Source organism: Balaenoptera ricei, chromosome 6, assembly GCF_028023285.1.
Source record: "Balaenoptera ricei isolate mBalRic1 chromosome 6, mBalRic1.hap2, whole genome shotgun sequence".
In the NCBI taxonomy this organism is placed as follows: Eukaryota; Metazoa; Chordata; class Mammalia; order Artiodactyla; family Balaenopteridae; genus Balaenoptera; species Balaenoptera ricei.
The window spans coordinates 121,768,922-121,796,632 of record NC_082644.1 but is presented as its reverse complement, the minus strand read 5'-3'; the positions used below and the strand labels follow the sequence as shown (position 1 = coordinate 121,796,632).

The following is a 27,711-nucleotide window of genomic DNA, read 5'->3' as shown; positions in this document are numbered from 1 at the left end:
GCCCCCGCCCGGTGCCCTCCTGGGGTGGGCAGGGTGGGCACAGCAGGTACCCTGGGAGAACTGACCCTGACCCAGGCAGCAGTGTCAGGGAGGTGCCCCGCCCACCCAGACTCACTCTGGGACCTCTTAGCTGGGGTGGGGGCAGCGAGGGCCGTGAGGGTAACACGTGGACTGAACCCAGCCAGGCTCTGGGTCCTCCAGCTGCATGAAGTGCCAGCCACCCCCAGGCCCACCGCCCACCACAGGCCACACCTGTGCTGCAAGGCCACGCCCACCACAATGGCCACACCCACCGGCTCCCTCCTGCCTCCCTGACCCAGCCCAGGGCCTCCCTCCTCCCCTGGAGATGCTCCTCCACCAGGGCTGGTTAAGGGCCCTCTGGGGGCTCACCTGGCCCCCTTCGCCCACCCCTGCCCACTGCCAGGCTCTGGATATGCAACTCCCCCACCCCCGCCCCCACCCCCCAGGGACAGTTTCCAGAAGACAGGCACCCGGCTTTCTGGAAACCGGGCCGGCCCACCACCCGCGCTCACCACGCCCCGGAAAGAACGAGTGAACGGACGGATGAAGGAATGACGCCGCCCCTGCAGAAAGCCCTGCCGTGGCCCGCTCCACAGGCCCTGCCCGTCCGGGCTCACCCAACCGGGGGTCTCCTCCGAGCAGGGCTCTTCTCCAGGGCCGCCTAGACTCAGGGCGCTGGCCCACCTCCAGCAGCTGCATCCCAGGGCCGGGGCCCCCAGACCTGCCTCCACGGGCCTCGGGAGGCCGTTCCGGCCACCGTCCTCCCAGGAGGATGGCCTCTTCCCAGCGTCTGCTGGCGGCCCGGCGCCGGCAGCCTGGTGGGAGGAGGCTTCCTGGGGCCCCGGCTGGGAAGGGTCTGGGCCCAGGGCAGAGCAGAAGAGCCGGCGTGGGGAGGACAGACGCTGCCTTGTTCCCGCACCCACCCTGCGCCCCCCTTTCCTCAGCTCAAAGAAGGAGGAAAACACCAGGAGAACCCGGGGCTGGGCCGCGCCTCCGCGGGAGCCTTTCCAGACGTCGGGCTCAGCCCTGCCCCCACCTGCCGCTGGGGTTCCCAGAGGGTGGCCTCGCAGGGCCAGGCGTGCCAGGGGCTCTGGGCGGAGTTGCCCACCCTCGGAAAACCCCGGCCGGAAGGGCAGACACTGGCCTGCACGTGCCGGGGCGGGGTGGGGAGCGAAGGGGGCCACACTCCATCCCATCCCCACCGGCTACAGCACCCCCAAAACAAGGGTGGCTGAGAGTCCCGGCAGCCCATTTCCTCCCTTCCGTCTCAGCCTCTGAGCGAGGGTGACGGGTGCCCCCATCTTCCAGGACAGGCCACTGTCACAAATCCACGAGCATTACAGCACAGAACCCCGGAGACCTGACACCACAGTCGGATGGATGGCTTCCCAGCCTCGTCCTGGGCGGGCCTGGGGGCTTTGGAGGCTGGGGAAGGTGGGCGACCCGGGAACACAGCCATGAGGGGCCTGGGGCTGGACTCTCCGAGGACTCGAGAACCACAGGTTGGGGACGGTGTGGGCTGGGAGGGAGGGGCAGCTAACTCCCTGCCCAGAGCCTGCCCCGTACCCACCGGCAGCACGGGAGGCCAACTCAGGGCGGCCCCCTGCCCCAGCGCCCGTATTTACTGATCTATTTGCTTGGCGGCGAACGTTCTGTTCTTGTGTGGGTAGCGTCACTGACCTGTACAGGGCGACCAGCAGCCCGTGAATGAGGTCATTACAGCAGCCGTGGCTGATCCGCGGACCTCGGCTGATTAGTACCCGGCTCACGGCTCCCTCGGCCTCTGGCTGATTTGGCCCCTCCCTCCTGCCAGCAGCCCCCTCCCACTCCATCCCTACAAGAAGCCCTCCCCCAGGCCCAGCCCCCAGCCTGGAGGGGGGTCGTCAGCCCCAGAGGAGTGGGGTGGCTACGGAGGAGCAGGGAGGGACCCCTTTCTCCTCGTGCCTGCCCTGGTGATAAACCTGGGGGGTTCAGGGCGACCCCAGGGCCTCACTGCCCCAGAGCCATGAAGGACTGGCCTGAAAGCCCCTCTGCCCGCGCTGTGTCCCGCACCTTCCAATCTCAGGATCCCGACTTGCCCCCAGCACCCTGTCCTTGCCCACCCCACTGTGAGCTCTGGAGTGAGCTGGTGATGGGGCTCAGATGCGGACACCCCCCAGGGACAGGGGCTCAACACCTTATGCGGGACCCCTTCCCTTAGCTGGCAGCTCTGTTAAATAGTCTCCTGTTTGAGGGCGGAGCCCATTGGGCCCCAGCGTGAGCCAGTACCCCCTCTACCCCGGCAGCCCTCCTGCCACCCCCCTGCCCTCTCAGGCCCCTGCCTCTCAGGCTGAGGTCTGAGCCCGCGGGAGAGCAGGACCCCACGCCCAGCCCAGGAGCTCACCTTGGGCCTCGTAGCCGGCCAGGTCTGGCTTCTCCGCGGCTGCCGGGCTGGACAGCCGGCCCAGCGCCAGCTGCAGCTGCGCCACGTTCATGCGGGCCGTGAGCTCCCCACTGCGGTCCCCGATCTGCAGCCGGGCAGGGCCAGGTCAGTGGGCTGCGAGGCCCCCGGTGGACTCCCACGGGGCAGTCACGGCCCCGGGTCTCCAAGGGCACTAGGCCCACTGCGCCCCAGAGGTGAAGTCTGGCGGGGGTCCTGGGGGGGGTAGCCTCACGTGCCCCTGAGCCCCGTTCACACCCCAGCCCAGCCGTGCCACGTGGGGCCCTCCCGCGGGCAGTCAGCCTGCACCTTTCTCAGCCCCGTGCCCGCCAGGCTCCCGGCGAGGACCCTCGCTGCAGGGAAGCCACGTGCTTATCCAAGAGCAAAGCCACGGCAAAGGCAGGTGGGGGGACCCCACGTGGAGTTCCAGGGCCCCTGCTTGTGCTCAGAGGGACGCAGGGGCCGGTCCTGCTGGTGGCCCAGGCATAGGGGCTTTCCAAGCCAGGACCTCCCCTGACCCGAGCTCTCCTCCCCACCTCCACCGGGACACCGAAGGGCCCTGCCCGCCTGTGGACTTGGGGCTGTCTGTGGCGGGTCTGGGGAGCGCTGGGGAGGGAGGTGACCTGGCTCTGCCGCTGGGGCTGCTTCCCAGAGGTGGGTGGGGGCTGAGGAGGGGACCGGCCGGGAGCCGGGGAGCCGGGGCTCACCCGCGCCGACCCTGTAGTGCCCAGCCGTGGGCTGCCCTGACCCCAGCAGGAGGGTCCTGGGTGGACAGGCCCACTTCGCCAGGAAGGTGTCTGGTTGAGGGGTCCCAGGGGAAGATCCCCCAGGGGCGGCCGTGCCTTTGTGCCCCTGGCAGGTCTTTCCACCCTGGGTGTCGGGCGGAGGCATTCCATGGCCCAGCCTGGCGCACTTCCGTCGGGGACAGAAGCAGCCGGTGGTGGCTGCTGAAAGGTGACACTGACGGTGACACTGACCCTCTATGGGCGGAAAACAGGCCCCACGCCTCCCTCCCGACCCCTTGGCTACAGCAGACAAGCAGCCATCAGGTCTCAGAAGTCACGGGGTGGCTGGGCCCCTTCGCAGCAGGTGGCGCCAGCCAGGAAAGAGCCTAGAGCACACAGAGGCACCGGCCCATCTGGAGGGGGCTGGGCAGCACCGGGGATGGGGGGCTCCAACGCTGGCGAAGGCCAGGGTTGGGGGCTGAGGGGAGGGCAGGCCCGGCTCACCTCCTGGGAGATCTCCAGGTGCTTCTTGGCGAAGGTCAGGGCCTGTGCTGGGCTCCCCATGGACACGTAGGCGTTCCCCAGGCTCCAACACGCCCGGCCCTCACCCACTCTGCCAGGGAGGGAAACTGAGTCCACGTCTGCACCCCAGGCCTGCCAGCCTGCCCACCAGTCCAGCCGTCCCAAGCCCCCAGCCTCCGGGTGGTCAGGCCCATCACGAACTGGGGATGGGGGGGGCGGGGTGCTCCGTGGGTGGTCCAGGGTCCCTGGCGTGGCCTTGATTGCCCCCTAGTGGCCGGTGAGGCTCTCACCCCTGTGGCTCCCTGAGCAGCAGTGACCTCATTCCTTTGATCATAAATTTTTAAATGGAGGTATAAACAACGTAACATAAAGTTAACCACTGTAAAGCGCACGATTCAGCGGCCCTGCGTACGTTTACCGTCTACGACCATCGCCTCCATCTCGTTCCAAAGCATCATCACCCAAAACAAAAACCGCAGGCCACTTTAAGCCTCCCGGCAGAGCAGCTTTCTAGAAGACCCCTCCTCTCCACCACCCACGAGGGGCCCTGGCCTGTGGCTCTGAACCCTCTTGCTGCCACTGCCGCCCGCAGACCTGCGTGCACGGCTGTGTGTTTAGGGGTCTTCGGTCAGCCAGTCTGTCTCTCTGTAGAGACTGACGTTTACACAGACGTGGAGAGAGGGGGGCACGGGGGCGTTCAAGGGGGCAATGGGCCAGGCACTGGGGCACAGCCCCCCCCCAACCAGCTTGCGCCAAGGGTCACTGCGAGCAGCTGGCCCAGCGTCCACTGGTCTCAGCCAGTCCCACCCAGTGGGCGGCATGGCCAACTGCTGGAGGAGGCTGAGCCCAGGCGGGGCCGCCTCACGCAGGGTCCCTTGGTGGTCGGCGGCAGAGCAGGGCCTCAGACCCAGGCCAGCGAGCCTAGGCCACTGTAATCAGCTTGCTGTTCAGCCCGGGGGCCTGAGGGGCGATCGGGGCCCCCCGGTGTGGGCGGGGCGGCGCGCGTCCCTGCCGCACGCACCTGTCGGCCAGCTCCTGGGCGATGAGCAGGTGCCGCAGGTGGTACTCGGCGGCGCGCTCGTAGTCTTGCAGCAGCGTGTACGTGTTGCCCAGGCTGTAGCAGGCCTGCGCCTCCACCGCCTGGTCCTTGAGCTGCCGGGACAGCTGCAGAGTCTTCCTGTGGGGGCGGGGGTCACCCCAGGAAGGAAGGTTCCAGGATCCCCCTCCACAGGGGCCAGGGCACTGCTCACGCTCCCCCAGCGCCCCTTCCCAAGGGCTATGTGGGGGGCGGTGGGGAAGCAGCCCTTTGGCCCCGAGGCCTCCAGCCCCAGGACCCCACTGGGGGTCTCTCTGGGCTCCATCGGTCGCCCTTCCGGGGTGGCACAGAGCCCCCCGCATGGCCCCTGGGGAGGCTGGGAGGGCAGAGCTTGGGGTGGGCGCCTCCTTGGCCCAGGGTCCAGGCTCCCTCACCCCCCTAAGGCCCACCCGCTCCCTGGCTGGGCGGTGGGGGTGGGAGGGGTGCTGCCTACTTGTAGTACTCGGCGGCCACATCGAAGCGCCCCAGGAAGATGTGGGCGTTCCCCAGGTTGCTGTAGGCCCTCCTCTCTGCCGCCTTGTCTCCAAATTCCTTGGCAATGGCCAGGCGCTGAGGACACGGACAGATGGCCCAGGTGGTCACGGAGCAGCCCGGGACCTGATGCAGATGGCAGGTGCTGCCCCCCGCCCCACTGCCCAGCACGGCCAGCCTGATGTCCGTGCGCCCAGAGGGGCAGCCCCGGGAGCCCCGGCACCAAGCCCAGACGAAGCGAGGGGGCTGGTGGGGTGTCCCGGCCGTCTCGCTCCGACCCTATGTCGGGGCCACCCCGTCGCTGCCACCCGCTCACCTCCTTGTGGAAGGTCGTGGCCTCCGTGAAGCTCCCCAGCAGGTAGTGGGTGTTGCCCAGGTTGCCATAGGCCCTGCCCTGGGCTGCCCGGTCGCCCAGCTCCTTCACCAGGGACAGGTTCCTCCTGGGGGCCGAGTCTGTCTGAGCTGTGTCCCTCCCAGCGACCCACCCGCCCAGGCTAGAAGACGCTGAGTGGAGGCCTGCACACAGCCCATCCCCGGGTCGTGCCCCCAGATGAGGGCGGCTCTGCACGGTCTGAGCTCCAAGGCTCGGGTCAGCCTCCCCCCCGCCCCCGACTCTGGTTTTCAGGTGCAGCCTGTGCCGGCCAGGCCGAGGACAGGGGCGGGTGGGGGTGAGGAGGGAGCCCACCCAGGTCCCCGCGTGTGCGGAGCGTGGGGACAATCCCGCCTGCTCACTCGTAGAACTCGGAGGCCCGGCGCAGCGTCTCGCGGACGGCAGGCGGCAGGTGCCCAGGGTCCTGTGCTGCGTTCCAGGACAGCTGCTTGCCCTTGGCGTGGTACACGTTGCCAATGTTGTAAAGTGCCCTCGCCTCCCCGACCTGTGGGTGACACTGAGGTTGGGGGGGGGGGGCGTCTCCAAAGCCACAGCCCCCGAGGAGCCGGCCGCTCAGGCCCTGTGCGCACAGAGCTGGTGTTCCCATCGCCTGGTCCGCGGTCCCCGCTGTTTCTCGGGCCCCGAAGGCAAGGGCCTGGGGGGTGGCAGCACCAAGTCTAGACACTGAGGTAGGGGTCACGGGGAGGGAGGGACCTGTCCCCACCCCTCCTGGTCACCCAAGGGTCAGGGCTCTGGCTCTGCTCAACCACCTCCGAAGGTGGCCTGGGGCGAGTCAGTCGCCTCTCCGCCGCAGTTTCCTGGTCCACACAGGGGCAGGGATGCTTATCCCACAGGGCCGCGGCGGGAGGACACAGAGCAGGGCTGTCACCGCTGCTCGAACGGTGCTGCCTCTCCAGCCAGGTTCCTTCCAGAGCCGGCCCCCACCCCCGTCTCCCTCTGGCCCCAGGAGTGACTGGGGGTGTTGGTGGCTTCAGAGGGGAGGGCGGGGAGAGGGGAGCTGACATGGAAGATGGGAGCCCGGGCCTCAGCCCCACAGTGTCGGTGTGAGCCAAAGTGCCCTCGTTTCTGAAGGGGACCGTCGTCCCACGGGAGGAGCACATGGGGCTGTGAGTGGTGTCACCTGCGGCCCCGATCCCAGACCCAGACGGGGCCACAGGTCAGGGGCCGCCACCCACCTTGTCCCCCTGCTCCTGGGCGATGTCCAGGTGCCGCTGGCAGCAGACAATGGCCTCATCAAAGCGGCCCAGCACCTTGAGTGTGTTGCCCAGGTTCCCACTGGCCTTGGCCTCCCCCATGCGGTCACCGATGGTCCTGGAGGGCAGGAAAGAGGGAGGGGCTGGACCAAGGACTGGCGGGACCCTGCACCCAGCAGGGAGCCCTGGTGACGGCGACAAGGGCCTGGGAGGACCGGGAGCCCACGGACACTGGGATGGTGCTGGGCAGGGGTCCCGCGGCGGGTGGGACCAGCTCAGGACCACTTCTCTGCTAGGCCAGTCTGGGGGAAGGGCTTGCGAAGACCGGCCTGGAGGCAGGAGAGTTGGGGGCCTGGCAGAGGGAATTAACCATGCAGGGTGTATTTGCTGTGTGTCTGCCGGCGCCACACACTGGCTGGACGCTGAAACCAGCGCTCACCAGCCGGAGGGGAAGGGCCTGAGGGAAGGGTGGTCGGAAGCTCCGCCCCCACCAGGAGATCTGGGGGCTGATGGGGTGGGGGGGGGGTCCTGCAGGCCTGAAGGAGCAAGAGGGGGCAGGGAACACGCAAGGGGAGGGTGTTCCGAGGAGGGACAGCAGCGGGGAAGTTCTGGAGGCCCGAGGAGAACGGAGACACTGGGAAATGGGGGGGGGGGGGGCGGGGAGTGGGTCAGGTGGGGCTGAGTGGGCGGGGCCAGCAGGAGGAGGTTGGTCGGGTTCGTGGTGAGAGCAGGGCTGGGGGGGGCCCCCAGGGGCAGGGCGACTCTGCACAGGGCAGCTGGGGCAGCCGAGCTCACCGAGCCAGCAACAGGTCATGCTTGTGGTACTCCAGCGCCCGGGCGTACTCCTTCAGGTAGAAGTAGGCGTTGCCCAGCTGGCTGTAGATGGCACTCAGCGTCTTCAGGTCCTCGGTGCCCACCTGCACAGCGGCCTCAAAGAAGGCCACGCCCGCCTTGAAGTCGCCAGCCTTGCACAGCCGCTCACCCTCCAGGGCCAGCTCCAGGCACGAGGCTTCCATCCTGGGCGGGGGGGAGGGGTCGGGGGTCTCAGCCTGCCCCTCACGCTCCTCCACGTCACCACTCGGACCTCGGGGCCAGTGCGGTGCCCGGGGGCGTGGGCGTCAACCTCTCTTTGGGTGAATGCCCAGGTTGGCACACGGTGCGGCTCACCTGTGCCACAGCCTCACGGCTCCCCTTCCCCACCCCCACGGCACCCGGCATGAATCTGCAACTGCGGCCAGACCCTCGCCCAGAGGCGGCCTGCAAACACCACCTCCCTCCCCCAGTCCCAGCTGCTGGGGCGAGGGGCCGCCCCTGGGCCAGGCGCTACCTGCCACCCTCCAGAGTGGCTCCGGTGGCCTGGGGCAGGCCCTGATCCCCGCTGAGGATGACGGAGGCGCACAGGGTCAGCCAGATGGTCAGGGCCACACAGGCAGGATCCGATCCCAGCCCCTCCCGGGTCCTGCATCCTGGAGCAGGGCCCCCACCCTCCAAGCTCTGAGTGGGGGGGGGGGGGCGCTGGGGACTCGGCCGTCACCTGTCCTCACCTCCCATTTTCTGGCGGGGCGTGGCTGCATCTGAGTCGACGGCCTGCGCTGGGGCCCAAGGGGGGCTGGGGGCGCAGGTGCAGAAAAAGCCAGGGAGAGGGCCCCCACCGAGGCAAGCGGCCCCTGCCACCCCGCACCCACTGAGACCGCAGGGCAAGAGCAGAGCAGCCCCTGGAAAGGCGGGAGCCGGCTCTGGGCCGCCCCATTATCCTCCCCTTACTCCCATTGCTTTCGGATGTCATCAGAGTTCAAGGAAAACCTACAGACAGTAATTTATAATAAAACGTGCGCACCAGACAGCCAGCTGCACCCCAACGCGCTGGCCCTGCTTCGTTGTTAGAATCGTGCAATGATCAGGAGTTACTGGAGGGGGGGAACCAACGCATTCCCTTAAAAAATGAAGTTGTTTAGGGTAGTGTTTCTCAACCGTTTCTTTTCTTTTTTAAAAAATAAATTTATGTATTTATTTATTTTTGGCTGCATTGGGTCTTCGTTGCTGCGTGCGGGCTTTCTCAAGTTGAGGCACGCAGGCTTCTTGTTGCAGTGGCTTCTCTTGCTGCGGAGCATGGGCTCTAGGCGTGCGAGCTTCAGTAGTTGTGGCTCGCAGGCTTCAGTAGTTGTGGCTCGCGGACTCTAGAGTGCAGGTTCAGTAGCTGTGGTGCACGGGCTTAGTTGCTCCACGGCATGTGGGATCTTCCCGGACCAGGGCTCGAACCTGTGTCCCCTGCATCGGCAGGCGGATTCCTAACCACTGCGCCACCAGGGAAGTCCCTCAACCGTTTTATCCAAATGCCCCTTTGATAGAAACCACAACGCCCCATTCACTCCGCTCCTGCGTTACCAACAGGGTACTTGCATTTACAACGATAGCTACACCTCAAGAACAGGCTGGGGTGAGGCTGGTTGAGCCCCTGGAGAAGCTGGGCCCAGCGCCCCGCGCCCCACAGGCTCAGCGCCTTCTGTCGGCACCTTCACCACGCCCCTTGTCCACTCACGACTCCCCAGCGTCGGGGCCACTCCTCCTGGGGAAGTGGGCTCCTCCCCCCCTGGAGGATGCAGGGCCCGCACCAGAGGACCCCGCCATCTCCCCCACCCCCGATTCAAGCAGAGCCCCGTGGCCTCTCAGAGAGCCGGGGTCAGGGATGTGGCCTCGAGACCAGGATGCCAGACCCTTTCGCCTCCCGCCCACGCCACGCCCAGTCCTCAGCAGCCCCCTCGCCAGCAGCTCTGGGAAGGGCCCTCCGGATGCCACGTCGCAGGAGCCCACGGGCAGCCCCGCTCCACCAGGGCCATGCACGGGGCTCCTTAATTAAGGCCTGCGTGCCCCTGCCCAGCTGCTCCCTACACGGCTAACTGCCCTCTCCTCCCGGGGACTCAGTCTGACACGCAGGTGTTTTTGGAGCCCCGCTGGCTCTGGCAGATCTGAACACAGGTGTGGCCTCCCCCCGCCCACCTCCCTGCCCAGACATGTGGCGTCAGTGGCTCAGAGCAGAGGAGGTTTCTGGCTTGGGAAGGGCCCGGGGCCTAGAAGCCAAGGGGGCAGGGGCGCAATGTTGGGGTGTCTGAAGCAGTCTCCTGGAACTGCAGACTGGGAAAGCTAACCAGGCCTGCACGTGGGGAGGCCACCTGGGGAGGCACCAGGCGGGGCGTCCCAGGTCAGAAGCCCCACCCCCTTCCTTGTCCCAAGAACCTGCGACTGCATGGTGACCTCCAGCTCGGACCCATCCCCTGCCGCACCTCTTCCTCTGCAGGTTGCGCATCTTCTGCACGTACAGCCACAGCTCCAGGCCCACGGGCAGCAGCAGCGGGCGGGGGCGGGGGGCGCCATACACCACTTTGCACACGGCCTTCTCAGCCAAGCTCAGGGCCACAGGCGGGCCCTCCGTGGCGGCAGCCGGCATGGCGGGGCTCCGGGCCTCTCTCCTGGCCAGCCAGCCCTCGCCCCACCTCGGCGGCTGGTCCTGGGGGTGCGCCGGCCTCAGGGCCCCCTGCATTCCCCCACCCCAGAGCGGTGGGCTGAGGCTCTGGCAGGTGGCCCGGGGCCTCCCAGGGCCTGCGGTGGATCTCAGGGGATCAAGGGCGGCTCAGAGCCGGGGATCAGCACCGTCAGCGAGGCGGGCCGGCGGGCGCCCAGAGGGAACCTGTCCACGCGCCCCCCTCAGGGGCAGGCGCACGGCAGGGGAGCAGCGGCTGCGCCCCCGTCCCGCTCACCCGGACTCTCACCCCACTCTGGCCCTGGGGCCGGCTCGGGGCCAGAACCCCGTCACGCAGCGCAAAGGGGCACCAGGCACCTAGCTGGCTCCAGGTCAATGTCTGTGAGCGAAGGAGAGGAGGAGGGACACGGCGAGTGCGGCCCCCACCTGGAGAGCTGGGATTCGGCAGGGTCTGCGCTTGGCTCCGCCCCATCCTCCTGGAGGCCTGTCCCCCAACACCCAGCCTGGCTCACAGCAGCACGTGGTGCCCAGCGCCCGGCACGCAGCAGGGTCAACAGGTGGGCACAGAGTCCAGTCACCCTGTGAGTCCCCCGACCCTCTGGGGCACTGCTGGGGTTACCAGCACCTGACCGTCGAGGAGTTCCAGGCCCCAGGTCTAACCCGGCTGTGGGGCTGGAGGGGCCTGGGGCCAGCCGTCTTGGGAGGAATAGACACCCCCCCCCCCCCAGTTCCTTTCCTGAAACCACCAGTCCCCTGGCCACCTTCTCAGCCCGGCTCCCAGCTCCTCCAGCCACCACGGCTGATGAGGCGGGAGTGACCATCTCTGGTCAAAGGGAGAAGCCTCTGGAGTAGCGGGGATTGGTGCCAACGTCCAGCTAGGGAGAGGGGGCCACGGCGCTCGGTCAGGGCAGAGCAGTGGTAAGCCCAGGCCCCTCCCCCCCCAGCAGCCCACCCCAAGGTGCTGCTGCATCCCAGGAGCCCCTAGGTTCCCACGGGGCTCACAGAGGCTCTCTCTGCCTCACTCGTAGGCGGCCCCTCCTGCCAGGCCACTTGCCCGTCTCAGCAATGGGCCTTGGGTGGGAGGGGGCTCAGCTAGGCTGAGCAGCTGGGAACCCTGGGACAGGAAGGGAGGTGCAGCTCTGGGGTCAGAGGGGACTACAGACCCAGGGTGGGCCCAGCTCCCCAAGACCATCCTGGGGTCTGAGCAGAGGTGGGAACCCGAGGATGAGTAGGAGGGTGTGGAGGTCCAGGGCAAAGGCCGCCCAGGACACAGGACCCGGGGGTCAGCCTCAGCCCAGGAGGCCCAGCAGGTGCTGCCACTCTGCGGGGTCTGGGAGGGCCGAGACCTGGAAGGGGCTGGATGGGTGGATGTAGAGGTGGGAGAATGAGGTCCCAGGCTGCCCACCCGCCCACACCCACCAGGCCCTGGTCCCCAGGGTGTCCAGGCCAGGGCGTTCTCCTCCCTGCCCGGAGGCCTCTGTCCACCCTCCGGGGAAGCTCAGCTGAGCGGGGCAGGGCAGGGCCTGGACCACCTCCTCCTTGCGCAGCTCCTGTCAACAAGCTGAACCCTCAAACTCTGCACAGTCACATCAACCCCATGCCCCTCCTCCGCCCCCCGGGGCGGACCCCCAACACCTGCACTGCAGGCCATCCTCTCCTCTCCTCCGTGAGACCTGCCTCCGCTGGCCAGGCTCACTTCCTTGTTCAGTGAAGAAGATTCTGGAGCCTGTCTCTCCACACTGCCTCTGCAGGCCTGTGGGTATCTGTGGGTGCTCGTGCTCGCTGGGGATGCACTGGGGCTGCAGCAACCCTAGGTCACCCGCTTCAGTATCGGTCTGCCGAGCTGGCCTTCCTGCCCACTGCCCACGCCCCCATGCTGCAGGACTGCAGGGGCCTCCAACAGGCCTGTCCACCCAAGGGCCTGACAAGAGCCCTATTGTCAGGGCACGAGATGGGGCTCCCTGGGGCTCTGGGCCGGACTGGCCAGGGCTCTCAGGGCCCGGGGCTGTGGTCTTAGCTCCCCCTTCACCAGCCTCACCACTCAAACTCTGGGAGGGGGCAGCCTTCCACCTGGGATTTGCCACCTGGACTAAATAGACGCTTAAATTTTTTTTTTAATTTAATTAATTTATCTTTTTTGGCTGCGTTTGGTCTTCGTTGCTGCACACGGGCTTTCTCTAGTTGCGGCGAGCGGGGGCTACTCTTCGTTGCGGTGAGTGTGCTTCTCATTGCGGTGGCTTCTCTTGTTGCAGAGCGTGGGCTCTAGGCGCGCGGGCTTCAGTAGTTGTGGCTCACGGGCTCGAGAGCGCAGGCTCAGTAGTTGTGGCGCACGGGCTTAGTTGCTCCGTGGCACATGGGATTTTCCTGGACCAGAGCTCGAACCCGTGTCTCCTGCATTGGCAGGCGGATTCTCAACCACTGCGCCACCAGGGAAGTCCGATGCTTAACTGTTAATCTACAGTCCTCCACCTCCTGGGGAGAGACCCGGCCCACCACTTCAGCGGCCTCAGGGGTCAGCCTGCCCGCCCCAGCCAGGCCCCGTCCACCTGTGAGATCTGCTATCCAACACCACGACGGCCCAGCGCATCTCTCCTTGAAAGTGGCTGACCAGGGTCAGCCTTCCCAGCAGCCAGACCGCAGTGGCCAGGAGACAGGGTAGTGTCTGCCAAGCTCCCGCCACCTGCCCACTGGCTTACCAGTTAATGAAGTGATTATTGACTGCCCAGTGGCCGGCCTTACTGCTCTGGTCACCACACCAGCCCCACACCCCTCCCACCTGTCTGCGGCACCTGAGACAGCACCCCGGGAGTAGCCATCAGCCCGGCCCCGCCAGGCCCCTACTGCCCTGCTCTCTGCCCCCACGGGCTGTCCATCAGCACTCCTGCCCCACCTGCCTGTCTCCCCAGATGGCACGCCGTCCTCTGGTGCCCACCAGACTGCCGAGGCTGGTCTCCAAGCCTGGCCCCCGGCGCCCACCACCGAGGCTCACCGGCCAGGGGCTGCGCCCCCATCGGCCCCTCTCTCTGCTAAATGCCAGCGTCCCTGTCCAGGGCTGTCACCCACACTGGGCCTCTGGGCAGACGCTCCAGGGCCCTTGCTCACCGCCTGTCCTGCCGTCCCCAGTGAAGCCACACCGGCTCCCCTTCAGTCTGGGCGGGGGATCTAGGAGCATCGTGGGACAGGCAGCCTGGGAGAGGCGGGAATCACTGGAGAGGAGGGGCACGACCATCGCCCAGCTCTAGGAAGCGCCGACGGGCACGCTTCTAAGGAGCCGCGGGGTAGGGCCGACCGCCATGGCCACGTGGCGTGGGATCCCCGTCCGGGCGCCTGCTGACGGGGCACGCCTCTAACGAGCCACCCCACGGCGGGGTGCTCGCGGCCCCAGCTCTGCCCTCCCAGCCCCCAGCAGGAGCACTCAGCCGCTGGCCTGAAGGGAGCCAGGAGGCCAGGAGAGGACGGCCTGTGGCTTCCCCACTTTCGGGGGCTTCTCGGCCACCTGCCCATCCCCCCACCCGGGCCCCTCGGCACCCCCTCCCAAACCCCTGCTCTGGGGAAGCAGGCCCAGGCGCAGCGGACTGGGGCTCTTGAGTGTTAACCGTCCCCCACCCCACGAGACCCTGCCCACTCCTGCCTCCCTGACCCGGTGGCCTCCCCAGGGCCCCATCTGGGGACACGGTGGGCTCATGAGCACACTCACGCTCAGGCCCTTCTCCGTGTGCGTTCTAAGCCCAGTTCCGCCCAGAACCCGCTTTGTAAGAACTGAACTCACGTCGCCAGGCAGCGGTGTGGGTGTGAGGACGGGGAGTCACCAGGAGGGGCCACGGCAGAGGGGACCGGGCCTGGCCCCCCCACAACAGGGCTTCTCGCAGAACAGCCACCCCTGGGGTGCCCAGACCGAGGGGGTCCTGTCTGCGGGGCATCCGCGAGCCGGCTGCCTGCACCCCCCGCTGCCGCGCCACAGGTGGTCTTCCCCGGACACGCAGGCTCTGCGGGGGCAGATGACCTTCTGAGGGCGTCTCGGCAGCCTCTGAAAGCCAGCTCCGACCAGGACCGGGCCTGCGCACACCCAGCCGCGGCTACACGCTCGGCTCCAGACCCGCACGGGCCTCCTCACGGCCCTGAAGGCAGGCGTGTGGCCGCGCCCCCCAATCTCTGCCGGGCTTGTCCCTTCGAGCTCCACTCAGGGCTCAGCTTGCAAGGAACCCAGGCCAGGCTCAGGGCCCCTCCCAGCGCTCGCTCTGAGCTCTGCCCCTGCCCAGGGACGGCTCCCCCAGGCCAGGGTCCTGTCTGGTGTGTCCCCGCTGGGCCCTGGTGCCAGCCCACACCCCCGGCTGCCAGGTCAAGCCTGTGGGGAGACTAGCACGATGTGGACCCCAGGCTTGGCTGTGCAGGGTCTCCCAGGGCTACAGCGCCCCTGGACCTCCTCCGCCATAGCTCCCCTACACACACACACACACACACACACACAGCCGGTGGCTGCCAGATCAACACGTGTCATTCTTCCAAAATACCCCCTCTCCATCGGAGAAACGACCCTGGGGCAAATGCAGCCCCGCACAGCTCTCCATTCCCAAGGCGGGGCCATGGAGAGGGTCCTCTAGGACAGGCCTCCAGCGTCAGCTGCCAACAAACCCACTCACACGCCCCTCCCCCTGCGTGGGGCCCAGGAGCCAGGCCGGGGGCTCAGCGCTCCATCCCGAGACCACACAATGGGGGCTGTGTCTCTGGCCAGCAGCACAGACCAGACCAAGGTGGGAGGGGCCCCAGAGCCTCATTCTGCACATCGGGGGAGGGGGGGCACCCAGCAGAGGTTTGCGGCCGCTGCTGGGCTGCTGGGTTGCTGGCCGGGCTGGAGAATCCTCGCAGGCCAGGCTAGGCCCCTTGAAGGCTCAGCAGCCCCCAGGTCTTAAGGATGGCCGGGGGGAGCCAGGATGATGTCCCCCCAAGTCGGTGGCCTGTCCCCACCGTGGGGAGCCGGCCCGCCTCCAGGAGCTGCAGTCAGTCAGCGTTCCCGGCCCAGCACTCATGCCTGCGCCACTCTGCCGGACACCTGCACACCAGTGCCCGTGCCCGCCTGGGCCAGGCCCAGGGCATCACCTTGTGGCACACCCTCGACAAGCCTGGAGTCACCAACCAGGCACGCGGCCCTGGCCAGGGCCACCCTGTCATCCCTGATGCGCGTGGGGCGCAGAGCTCAGACCGCTGGCATCACCCATGAACCTGCCGGAGGCAGGTGCCTCTTCAGGCAGGCGCCCACCCACCCACCCACCTAGCTGGCTGGCTCTGCAGCCCCACGCCAGCCACAATCTGCTGGACCACAGGCACCTGGTGGGCTGGTGGGCTGGTGGGGGCAGGGCCCCACGTGTGACACATCCTGGTCTCTTCAGCCATACCATGTGCCCCTGCCCACCCAGTACTCAGGCCATGGCAGTGGGGAGGTGGTGCCAGGCTTGGGAGGGAAGCTCCTGGAGCTCCCACCACATGCCTGCTGTGCCACAGGGCCCAGCTGCCAGGAGAGCAGGGCTGTAGAAGCTGCCAGTCTCCCAAACCCTGGACACCGTTTGCGAGGGGGCGATCCGGGAGGCGGCAGCCCATCCCAGCGGCCCACGCTGCCCACCCGCTAGTGCCCTGGTTCTCGAGGGCGTGGGCCGTGGGAGGCCCAGCGCCCACAGCCTCCGACCCCCTCCCCCGGCACCCTCCCCACCCCGCGCCCCCAACCGCCGCCGGCCCCGCTGGGAGGGGCGTCCCCGCCACGTTGCGCGCTCGCCGCCGCCTTTGTTCCAGGCCGGCCAATCCCGCCTCCAGCGGCCCCAGCTGCCCGGTCCCCGCGCGGCCCCGCGCGGCCCCACCGCCTGCCCTGCCCTGCCCACCTGGAGTAGAGGCGCCGGGCAGGGCCGAGCAGCTCGTCAGCGGCGGGCGGGGCCGGACCCGCCATGGGGCCGGGGGCGCCGAGGGCCAGGTGCCGCGCACCCCACGCTCGCACCGCCTCGCGCCGCCCCGCGCCGGTCCGCGGTCCGCTCTCCGCCGTCCACCGCCCGCCAGTCGTCCGTCAGTCCGCGCGGGCGGGAGGCGCCGAGGAAGTGATGTGCGCGGCGCCGCCCCTCCCGCCGTGGCCGTGATGTCACCGCCGCCCGAGGGGGAGGGGGCGCGGGCCGAGCCGCCGGTCCCTCCCCCCGTCCGCGCGGTGGGGGGAGGGGAGAAAGCCGGGGAGCGGCCCGCGGCGGGGAAGGGGCGGAGCCTTTGAGCGTTCGGCTGGCGAAGGGCTCAGGAGGGTGCGCCCCCAGCCCCCCAGGGTGAGTGCAGGGGCGGGGCCTGGCGCGGCCTCGCTTCTGGGGGCTTCTGGGGCTTGCGAGGCCGTTTGCGTGGCGGTGCAGCCCTGCTGGCCTCGCCACCCCCGTTTCTTCCCCCCGTTGGAGGCCTGGCCTCCCGCCTCTGTTTGGCAAGTGACCTCCCCCACCCCTTGGTGGTCCTCTGCCTCTCCTCCAGTCCGGCCCCAGCGTGCCTCAGCCCCTCTCCAAACTGGCAGTGGGGTGCAGGCCCCGGGGATGCCCCTCTAGCTGCTTTAGCGAGTCTGTCCCCTGTGAGAATTTGCCCATGTGGGAGGATGGAGAAGCATTTACCTAGGCGTGTGTGTGGCCTGGCCCCAGAAGCCACGATCCTGAGAGCACGCCCCCCTCCCTCTCCCCGTTTTTCACTTCTGAGACCTTGGGTTGCAGGGTCCCACCTACCAGCCTTGGCCTTCTCAGCTGTCTGTGAAATGGGGATGGCTGAAAACTTGGAAGGATGCAGGTAGAGCAGCCGGGCCGTGCCCACCCACCTGACTCGAGTATCCCAATGCCAGGCCACCTCCTCCCTGCGAATTCCCGGGAGCCCTGGTGGCCCTGACCGGTGACGTGGCCTCATCTCCACCCCCTCGGCTCTGACTGCTCTAGGGTCTCACTGGTTCTGTCCCGCTGCCCTTCTCAACCTCAACCCCCCTCCCCCCCCACCATGCAGCCAGAAGACTCCAAATCCTGGAAAAGTTGCTGTGACCGAATGGGACAGGGACAAGTCTGGGGGGCAGGAAATGGGCTACTTTCCCCGGGAGCACCCTGGCGCCTATCTGGAGAGCTGCCCTAAGGTCAGGAAAATGCCATGGCCACCCCAGCCAGACCCTCGGCAGAGCGCAGCCCCCAGGACGCTGGCTTCAGGCAGAGGCAAAGGCCGTGAAAATAAACACGAGGTAAAAAAGGACTGTTGGTCCCGAGCTGGTTTGTTTTTCCTGCGGAAGAGGCAGCGGGGATGGGACCATCTGTGCCCAGAGCGCAGTGGCGGCGGCTTGGCCAGGTCACCCTCCCCCCATGACCACAGGAGCTGGGCAAGGCCTTGCTCTCGGCCTTGGCCGCGGCCGCCGTCTGGCCCCTGCAGGGTGGGTGGTGCAGCGGATAGGGGCACCACCCTCGTTTACGGCAGCCCCAGGCCTGCGTCCTTGGGGAACCCCTGAGCGGGCCTCAGTGTCAGGGCAGGGGCTGCTGTGGGCCCCGCCCGTTCCAGGCCTAAGCTCAGTGTCCCCAGGAGGCCGCTGCTGTGAGCCCCCTGCGGGTCCCCTGGGTCTGTGGCCCGGTGCCTCATACCAGGAAGGCCACCTTCATAGTGATGTGACGTGAACGGTGGAGTGAGGGAGCGATTCCTGGCCCCAGAGTGGTCCTGCAGGGAAGGCATCTTCTTTCTTCCTTCCTGCGAGCGGGGATACTGGGGAGCTCAGGTCCCGGGGCTGGAAGGGTCTCAACTTTCTATCAGAGCTTCCCGGGGGAGCTAGAACCCTCTTGGGGGTGCTGGGCAGTGAGCTGGCCAAGGGCTCCGGCTCTGAGTTAGGCCATCCCCACCCCCACCCCGCTGTGTGCCTGGTACAAGTTGCTCTCCCTGTCTGAGCCTCGGTTCTGCCACCTGTAAATAGGGTTCAGCAGCCCCATCCTGCCGGGGTTGGGAAGGATCATGGGGTCTGGACCGTGATGCTCACTGTGCCTGGCACACAGTGAGAGCTCAGGGAATGCCAGCTGCCCGTGCCAGGGCTCCTGGCCCCACTGGACCCCTGCAGGCGGTCCTCGCCACACGGCACAGAGGTGTGTCTTCTCCCATCCAGAGACCCGATTGTCTGCCATCGAGAGGACCCACAAAGGAGGGTGGAATGTGGGCAGGCACCGGGCCCAACATGCATTGCCCACGTGGCCACCCAGTTTTGAGACCAGGTGTGGCTCGGCTCCACGGAGAGCAGGGGGCTGCCAGGTGACAGGTCTTGGGGAGCAGGAGCTCCTGGGGGCACCAACCCTCCATCACCACCTGCCCCTGCTGGCGCTGGACCCGTCTCTCCCCGCCATTCACTCGGCTGCTCACGCCTCCCCGCAGCCTGCCAGGTGCAGAGACCTGCTGCCCGCACACACCTGGGCTCCGTGCGTTCTGTCGTGTAAACTCCCCCGTGACGCTCGGTGCACCAGCCCAGGCAGAGTGTTTCCTCAGGAGGCTGTGAACACAGCCCCCGCCTCCTCCTACCCACACCTCCCGGGGCCCCCTCCCCACACAAGGCTGCTCCTGCAGGGCTCAGTGGGGCTGGGATCACCACCAGGTGCCACTGGCCGAGGTGCCTGACCTGGACCTGAGGAAAGAGGTGGACAGAGAGGGGAGAGACCCAAACACACAGGTGCATGCACACACACACGCACACATACGTGCTTAAGTAAAAAGAGCACTCATTTTTACCACCATTTCTAAAAATCTCATTACCCTGAGAAAGAGCTCATTCTTCTGCACAGTTTTAGGGTATGTGCCCCCATTGCCCCAAGGCCCCTAAGACATCACCCACAGCCCCTTGGGGCCTCAAAGTCCCTGGAGAGTGGGGGCTGCAGGGTGGACAGCAGGTGTTGCAGGAAGCCCGGAAGGAAACGGTCTGTCCACCCACGGGGTCCTGAGCACCTCGCTGGGAGACGACACACATCCAGGAAATGGCTAGAGGTGTGCGTGAGGCTGTACGCCACTGTGTCTTCGAATGACACCTGGCCATGCGGCATTCCTGGGGCTCTGGCTGGCAGCTGTTGGCTTTATCACCCAGTTTATGCCCCCAGGGCCTGTGGGGAGGAAGCAGGTGCTCATGAAGCAGACCCGCGCTCACTTGTCCATGGCGGGCTCGTCCTTGGCCTGTATGATGGAAACCCCTGCCCCTGCCCGTCTGTGCCCCCAGGCCTGTGAGTGCTGGAGAGAGACAGAGACAGAGACAGAGAGAGGGAGAGACAGAGAGAGGGAGAGAGACAGAGACAGAGAGAGGGAGAGACAGAGACAGATGGAGAGACAGAGACAGAGAGAGGGAGAGACAGAGACAGAGAGAGGGAGAGAGACAGAGACAGAGAGAGGGAGAGACAGACAGAGACAAAGAGAGGGAGAGGGAGAGACAGAGACAGAGGGAGAGACAGAGACAGAGAGAGGGAAAGACAGAGACAGAGAGAGGGAGAGACAGAGACAGAGAGAGGGAGAGACAGACAGAGAGAGGGAGAGACAGACAGAGACAGAGAGAGGGAGACAGACAGAGAGAGGGAGAGAGACAGAGACAGAGAGAGGGAGAGACAGAGACAGAGGGAGAGACAGACAGAGACAGAGAGAGGGAGAGACAGAGACAGAGAGAGGGAGAGAGACAGAGACAGAGAGAGGGAGAGACAGAGACAGAGAGAGGGAGAGACAGAGACAGAGAGAGGGAGAGACAGAGAGAGGGAGAGACAGACAGAGACAGAGAGAGGGAGAGACAGAGACAGAGAGAGGGAGAGACAGAGACAGAGAGAGGGAGAGAGACAGAGACAGAGAGAGGGAGAGACAGAGACAGAGAGAGGGAGAGACAGAGACAGAGAGAGGGAGAGACAGAGACAGAGAGAGGGAGAGACAGACAGAGACAGAGAGAGGGAGAGACAGAGACAGAGAGAGGGAGAGACAGACAGAGACAGAGAGAGGGAGAGACAGACAGAGAGAGGGAGAGACAGACAGAGAGAGGGAGAGACAGACAGAGACAGAGAGAGGGAGACAGACAGAGAGAGGGAGAGAGACAGAGACAGAGAGAGGGAGAGACAGAGACAGAGAGAGGGAGAGACAGAGACAGAGAGAGGGAGAGAGACAGAGAGAGAGAGGGAGAGACAGAGACAGAGAGAGGGAGAGACAGAGACAGAGAGAGGGAGAGACAGAGACAGAGAGAGGGAGAGACAGACAGAGACAGAGGGAGAGACAGAGACAGAGAGAGGGAGAGACAGAGACAGAGAGAGGGAGAGACAGAGACAGAGAGAGGGAGAGACAGACAGAGAGAGGGAGAGACAGACAGAGACAGAGAGAGGGAGAGACACACAGAGACAGAGAGAGGGAGAAACAGACAGAGACAGAGAAGGAGAGAGACAGAGGAGAGTGTATTTGGGCTCCAGGTTCCTGGGATGGCTCCAAGCCCCCCAGGCCTTGGGTGTGGGGTGGGAGAGGGAACCTTTTAACAACAGCCTAAACCAAACAGAATTAGGAAGGCGAATCTGCTGATCCAAATAAATGCTAGGAAGCCCCCCAGACAAACAGAAAATGCAGTGGGTTTCTCCCTTTTGGGGGTTCTCTGCCCACTGGCATCTGCCCATTCCAGGAGTGTGATGATGGATCGTGGACCCAGACCCTCTGGGGAGAGAAGCCAGGCCATGCTGTGGTGAAGAGCCAGATGCCTGGGCTCACATTTCAACCCAGGCAAGTTCTGTCTCTCTGATACTTACCTCCCAGGCTCGCTGGGAGGCTGGACCCATTGGAACTGTGACAGAAGGCACAGTAAGTGCTGGTTAAATGCTGCCTGATGGGGCGAGGGCCTCCGTATTAGTCTCCTAAGGCTGCTGTAACAAATGACCACAACTGGGTGGCTTAAAATGACAGAAATTCGTTCTCTCTCAGCTCCGGAAGCCAGAAGAATCTAGGTGCTGGTGGGGTCCCGCTCTGTCTGGAGAGGGTCCAGCAGGAGTCCTTCCTGCCTCTTCCAACTTCTGGGGCTCCAGGTGTCCCGTGGCTTGTGGCCAAATCACTCCAATCTCTGCCTCTATCTTCATGAGGTCTCCCCTCTTGTCCCTGTGTCTCTCCTCTCGGTCTATGTTTTCTCTCCTCCTGAAAGGACTTGCCTTGGATTTAGGACCCACCCTAACTGGGGATGATCTCATCTCAAGAGCCTTAATTTAATTTCGTTTGCAATCACCCTTTTTTCCCAAATGAGGTCACATTTACCATTGTAGGTGGATGTCTCTTTTGGGACCGCCATTCACCGCACTACACCCAGTTCTCAGTATGCACTGACAAGGTTGCTACGTAACTTGGATCGTGTAGCGCAGGTAGTTTTGTAGTCTTCTGCTCCCAATGAACATTTAAAAAAATTTTTTTTGGCCCCAGCTGCACAGCATGCAGGATCTTAGTTCCCCTGAGCGGGGATCAAAGCCGTGCCCCCTGCAGTGGAAGTGCAGAGTCTTAACCACTGGACCGCTAGGCAAGTCCCTCCCCATTAACATTATATTACCTGGACATCACAGACACAACTGGGGGTGGAGGCTGTGTGACATTCACCTTATAGACATGTCACTGCTATGTACCAGGTCCTTACTGGTGGGCAAAAGGCTGGGCAGAGCACCTGTGTGCTGCAGGTGGGCAAGGACCAGCTGGGATCGCGGAAGCTCCTGGCATGGGGCTGACACACAGATGCTCACTGACTGATGACAAATCCTCTCTGCATTTAGACCCCGCCCCCCACTCATCTAGAGCATAGGGCAAGTGTGGGGCTTGGGACACAGCAGGGCTACTCACGAACTGGGGCCCCAGCCCTTCTCCGGGCCTCTCTGTTCTCTCTCAAATGGGAGCCCGGTGAATGAGGTGTTGCCTGCGAAGCCCTTGGCGTGGCCCTGGATCACAGCAGACATGAGACTCGTGTGTGGGACCGATGGGCCGGGAGTTTGCCTGCCCCTCTGGGACAGGTGCTCCATTTGACAGCAAGGCCAGAGGGAGCCCAGGTGCCTCTGGGGCCACCAGGCTGGGGGACAGGAGCAGGCCTGCTGGCTGGGAACCTGGAAGAACAGCTGGAACTTGAGGAAGGTCCCTGAGCCCTGGGCCCTGCAGCACCCCTACCCTCGCTCTCCTTGCCCCTGACCTTGGCCCCTGAGCACTGGATGCTCATCACCTGTGCGCCACCTGCCACACCGGGGGTGTGGCCACAGAGCCTGGAGCACACCTGGTCCCCGGGACACCCACTTGCCCCTGCGGGAGCCCCCCACACCTGCCTGAACACCCTGCCCCCCGCCAGGTGTGGAGGAGGCGAGGCCCCAGCCCCCAACCCTCCCCTGCCCTCAGACACCGTCACCCCCAGGCAGGCCTGGAGGGGGGACGTGCCGCCCCCAAGTCAGGCTGGAGCTGCAGGAGTGCAGAGCCGTGTCGAGGGAGGAAGGAGGGCACTCAGGGGACGTGCGGCCACTTCCCGGGGAGGAGGGGAGGGCAGGGAAGGCAGAAGGCAGGGTGCCGAGCTCAGGGGTGCCCGGCACCGGGAAGCAGTGTTGGGAAGGCCTGGGGGCACGGGACTCTGGGCAGAGCGGGAGGCGGCCAGCTGTTCAGGGCACACTGGGCCCTGGAAGCCCTACCACAGGTGTTCTCAAGAGGTGCTATGCACCCCTTGCCCTTCCCCGCCGGCCCACGTCTGGACTTGCCTCCCGGGAGGCGTGAGGCACAAAGCAGGCGTGCAGCCGGAGGAGCTGCCTGCCTCAGCGGGGTCCCTGAGCAATGTCCATCTGTCTGTCCAGCAGCGATGAAGTGAAAGGAGAGCAGGAGAGTGGGACCACACTCCTGCCAGCCTGGCCCACACACCCACGGGGGTCTCCTCCCTGAGCCTCTCTGCCCAGTGGTTCCCAGCCTAGGCAGCTGAAGGTTGCCATGGAAACCCTGCATCCTCTTCTGCGCCCTCTCCTGGCCCTTCTGCTCTGCCAGCAGCCTCCTCTCCCAGGCCTGTGTGTCCTCAGCCCAGGGTTAAAAAGGGCAGGGTGGTAGGACCATTTTCATGGGTTGATCCTTCACAGTTGCCCTGGGACAAGGACAGTGGGTCCTTTCCCTAATTTCCGAGTCATCTGGTCAGTCCCCTGGGGAGAGGGAAGGACCCTGGGGAGGCTGAACCCTGAGGCCGTGCATGGTTTTCAGGTTGCCCTGGGTGTGAGGCCTCTGTGTCTGTGGTCCTAATTAATCCAGGGGCGATGGTTGAGGTGTACAGGGACGGCAGCCTTAATGGAGCAAAGCACGTGAGGCCCTAGGGAGCCCCCAGTCGGAAGAGTACCTGACCCTCCTGCCCCTCCCTGTGGTTGGCACTGCCTTCCCTCCTTCAGACCGCGAATCTCCCAGGATGGGAGCATGGACATTTCCCAAAATAGCTGTGTCTGGCCCCAGGTAGCTGAGCGGGGAAGCAACAGGAAGGAAGGAGGGGGGGTGCTGGGGCATCCCTCCCCAGATACGGGGCCCCAGGCCCCAGGGTCCCTGCAAGGCTGGTCAAAGCTCAGAATCAGGGCAAGGAGCCTCTGTGAACCATCAAAAAGCCCCTTAGTGACCGGGTGGCCCGACTGGGCCCAGCTTGTGGTGGGCATTCCCTGCCATGTCATGTCTGGAGCCTGGCCGGGCATCTGTCTCAGGGCCCAGTAGGCATGTCTCTTAGTCAGCTCAAGCCGGGTAACAAAACACCACCAACTGGACGGCTTAAACAACAGACATTTATTTCTCACAGGCCTGGAGGCTGGACGTCCAGGATCAAGGCACCAGCAGATTTGGTTCCGGTGAGGAATTCTGGGCTTGCAGGTGGCCGCCTTCTTGCTGTGTCCTCACGTGGCCTTTCCTCTGTGCGTGCACATGGGGGCCAGGAGACAGAGCGTGAGCTCTCGTGTTTCCCCTTATTAGGACACCAATCCTATCGTATCAGCCCCCCTTCCCCATGACCTCATTTAACCGTAATTACTTCTTTATTCCAAATACAGCCACACGGGACCTTAGGGCTCAACATATGGATCTGGGAAGGACACACATATTCAGGCCACAACAGGGTGAAACTCTTCCTCCGATGGTGTGGCCTCCATGCAGAGCCCGGGGCCTGGGCCATGACTCTCCCTCCCTCTGGGCTCGCCCCCAACCCCACAAGCCTTGCCCATCACAGATGCGGGCAATGCCAGCCTGCCTGCTGGGGGCCCTTTCCCGCTCTGGGTAGCCCTCCACGCTGGCGGCCTTCTGCGTCACCGGGGAAATGGCCAGAGCACATCCCTAGGCGTGGGCTGCGCTGCCTCCAGAACCCGAGAGACTTGCCAGGCATGGTGCGTCCCTGTTCCCGGCAGGAGGTGCAAGATGCAACCACCTGACCTTTGCTTGGAGGGCACGCCCGGGGACACCCCCCTCCCCTGGACCTCTAGAACGTTCACGGTGTGGCAGGTCTTGCAATCTTTCCGAGTCCTGGCTGTTCTATCTGCTGCCGCTGGAGGCCGCCCTCTGGAGAGCACGTGTCACCCCGCGTCTTGTCCGGCCAGCCCAGCGGCATCGCGCCCCTGATGAGCTGGGTCCTTGTGATGCATGTGGCTCAGGGCAGGGAGTCAGACACAGCCCCAGACAGCCCTGCAGTAGGTGCCGTGTGCATCCCACGTGGAGAACGCCGTCTGTCTCTGAAGGGGAGGGAGGCTGCACCACACCGCAGGGCCTCGTGTCCCTGGGGCCACGTCACCCTGCCCTGGAGGCTGCGGTCGGGCTCCACGACCTACTCCCTTTCAGCAGGGACTGGGCTGGAGAATGAAATGGAGGTATGCTGGGGACCAGCCCCCCGCATCCTTCGGATCCTCCAGGAGGGCACCCGTCTCCCCGTCCCCCTACCCTGGAGGTGATGCTGCTTTTGCTTTACTCTCTGGGCCATGGAGGGGAGACGTTTCATACCCTTAACCTTCCCGCCATGATCACAACAATAGCTCTTACCCCACAGACCACGGATCCCACGTGGGGTTTGTGAATTCTACATCCGCAGACTGCGGAGGGGACCACCAGGGGGTCTGTGACCCAGCGGACCCGCTCTAAGCTGGACCGCGGGCAGAACTCTGTTCACTGCCTGTCTGACGGGGTTCTCTGGGCCTCAGTGTCAACCCTGGCCCTGTGTCCTGATGTCTGTACCATGTCTGCCATTCCCTTTCCCAGTGCAGCTACCCCAGGTGCCTCTGGGGAAGGCCTCTTACGTTTGTCAGAGTAAATTAAGGACGGATGACCGAGAGGCGGAGGGTGACTGCCCCAATAGAAATGCCACAGTCCCTGGCGTGGGTTTTGGCCCTGAGCCAGTTTTCAGATCTGGAACCCGTGGGCTGAAGAGGTGGCCCGGCGGCCAGGAAAGTTGTCTCAGTGTTTGCATTGACGCATTTCCTTTTAACAAAGAAAAAAATTAGCGTGTTTTCAGTCCTGGTGCTTTTTGGATCTGAAGTCCGCATCTCAGAATTCCAGCGAGAGGTGTTCTGCACAGGCCGCTCAGGGCAGCGACCAGACAGCGGGACCCGCCAGGGGGTTGCCAAACGCCTGGGGGCTGAGTCTGGACAGCGGATGCACTGCTGCCGCCCCCTGGAAGTGTTGGGGTCTTTGTTGGTCGACTTGGGGCTCTTTGTAGGCTCCAGCCACCGTGTCCAGCCCTCAGGCCAGGTGGAGTCTCCCCACCTCTCCGGCATCGATGGACAAAGCCAACCTGTGTACACACCTGAGCCCATCCATCTTCAGGTGCCAGATGCCTCCTGGCTCATGGCGGCCGAGGCAGGCCCAGGCAGGGGTGCAGCGCTCCAGCACCACACCTGCCGACCGCAGGGGTCGGCGCCCTGTGGATCCTCTGGCCCAGGGTCCCAGCCACCTCCAGTGTGGTCTTTCATGGAGGGTCCAGCTCCAGTCCGAGGTGACCTTTCCAGGTGCCTGGCTCTCCCGGGACAGCGTCCAGCAATTCCCCAGTGGCTGAGGGCCTGCTGCCCCCCCCATACCACTCCGGGGGGCAGACATACCCCTGAGTATTTAAGAGGCCAGGCTGCTCTGTCTCCGTCCCTAAATCCAAACTTCCTGAACACCAAGAGGAGTTTCTTCGCAAAAGACTGTTTTTCTAGAGTTTTTTGGGGGAGGGACGTAACTATGGGGGGGGTGGAGTGGTGGCAGGAGCAGCAAAGGCCTGTGGGACAGTCCCCTGGCACCCCCGTAGGGGGCTGGCTCCCCCTCCATGATGGGGACAGGGCGCCACCTGCTGGTGCGGCCCCATAGCCGGCTAAGTTGGCAGCTGGGAAGACCGGATGTTCATGGGGCAGCCCCCGGGACCCCTGGGCACCCGCCCTGCCCCCCTCCCCCGCAGGCCTGTGGTTGGAGCTGGATGGGGGGTGACGGGGGCGGGGGGGAACAGCACGCTCTTCCCCACACTCACCAGCAGCCTTAGTTGGAAAACCAGTGTAAGGCCACAGGAAAGCGCCACCTCCCGTCGCTCGGCCGAGGCTGCCACGCCGACCCCGAGGACGCGAGGCGCTTTGCGGTTTGTGAGTTTGGTGTAACCGGACCGCGCGGCGCTCTGTGCCTGCACACACGTCCCCCACCCCGACCCACGCACACCGCCCACCCGGTCTCCACGCCTGGAGGGCTGCTCTGGAGGTGTGAGCTGTCCCAGTGACACACGCCTCACGTCCTGTGTCAGAAGGGATGGCACTCGTCCACCTCCAGGCCCCCTGCTCCCAGCCCCCAGAGCCCCGGTGCGGGGTGCGGGTTCTGGGGAGGAGGGCGAAAGCGGGGCTCTGGGCAGTTCCTCGTGCCGTAGGGAGGGTGCCCCATGTGCGTACCTCCGCTCGGGTGGGGCTTTGGTGCAGGTGAGGCCCCTGGCGCCTGGCACGGGTCCTGCAGGCTCCCAGCAGCCTGGAGGAGGAGCCCGCACTGTCAGAGGGACGCCGGGGGTTTCTTTGGCAACGTCGGGGCGGGCCTCTCCCCGCCTGGCCTCCCCGGACCTGGAGGCCTGGGTGCCCGGGTCCTGGCGCTCTGCTTGCTGCTGGCCTTTGAGCCGTGGCTGCCGCCCCGCACCCTCCCACGGACGGGGAGGCCTGGAGCCCTGCAGCGGGTGAGTCCTCTGGGGTCCCTGCCTGGGCCCTGCCTGGCCTCCCCAGGGCTTCCTGCGGGCTTGGCTGAGCCCAGAGCAGTCACCCTCCTCCGCCCTGCCCCCCTTGGGAGGGGTCTTCCTGCCTGAGGGCCCCCTCTGAGGACTTGGGACCTCCTGGGGCAAAGCCGTGCTGGGTGTGTCATGTCCCCAGGCTCCTTTCCCAGGGCTGCCGGCTGCTCCTAATTTGGGGGGCCAGGGCCGAGGGCGGGTCTCTGCTCCGCGTTG

At 65.4% G+C, this 27,711-nt stretch overlaps 2 protein-coding genes across 2 annotated transcripts in view; one reads left to right on the top strand and one right to left on the bottom strand.

Moving 5' to 3' along the window:
* Positions 1 to 16,337, bottom strand: part of GPSM1 (G protein signaling modulator 1) — a 30,589-nt gene extending 14,252 nt beyond the window's left edge. The window contains 9 exon segments of the mRNA XM_059926041.1: positions 2,405 to 2,528; positions 3,670 to 3,778; positions 4,709 to 4,864; positions 5,217 to 5,332; positions 5,571 to 5,694; positions 5,987 to 6,129; positions 6,821 to 6,956; positions 7,634 to 7,855; positions 16,187 to 16,337. Coding sequence (XP_059782024.1) covers positions 2,405 to 2,528; positions 3,670 to 3,778; positions 4,709 to 4,864; positions 5,217 to 5,332; positions 5,571 to 5,694; positions 5,987 to 6,129; positions 6,821 to 6,956; positions 7,634 to 7,855; positions 16,187 to 16,251 — 1,195 coding nt within the window. The 5' untranslated portion in view covers positions 16,252 to 16,337.
* A 9,706-nt stretch (positions 16,338 to 26,043) lies between these two features.
* CCDC187 (coiled-coil domain containing 187) overlaps positions 26,044 to 27,711 on the top strand; it is a 44,673-nt gene continuing 43,005 nt past the window's right edge. Inside the window, 2 exon segments of the mRNA XM_059926698.1 lie at positions 26,044 to 26,272; positions 27,203 to 27,447. Of these exon segments, the coding sequence (XP_059782681.1) occupies positions 26,044 to 26,272; positions 27,203 to 27,447 (474 nt within the window).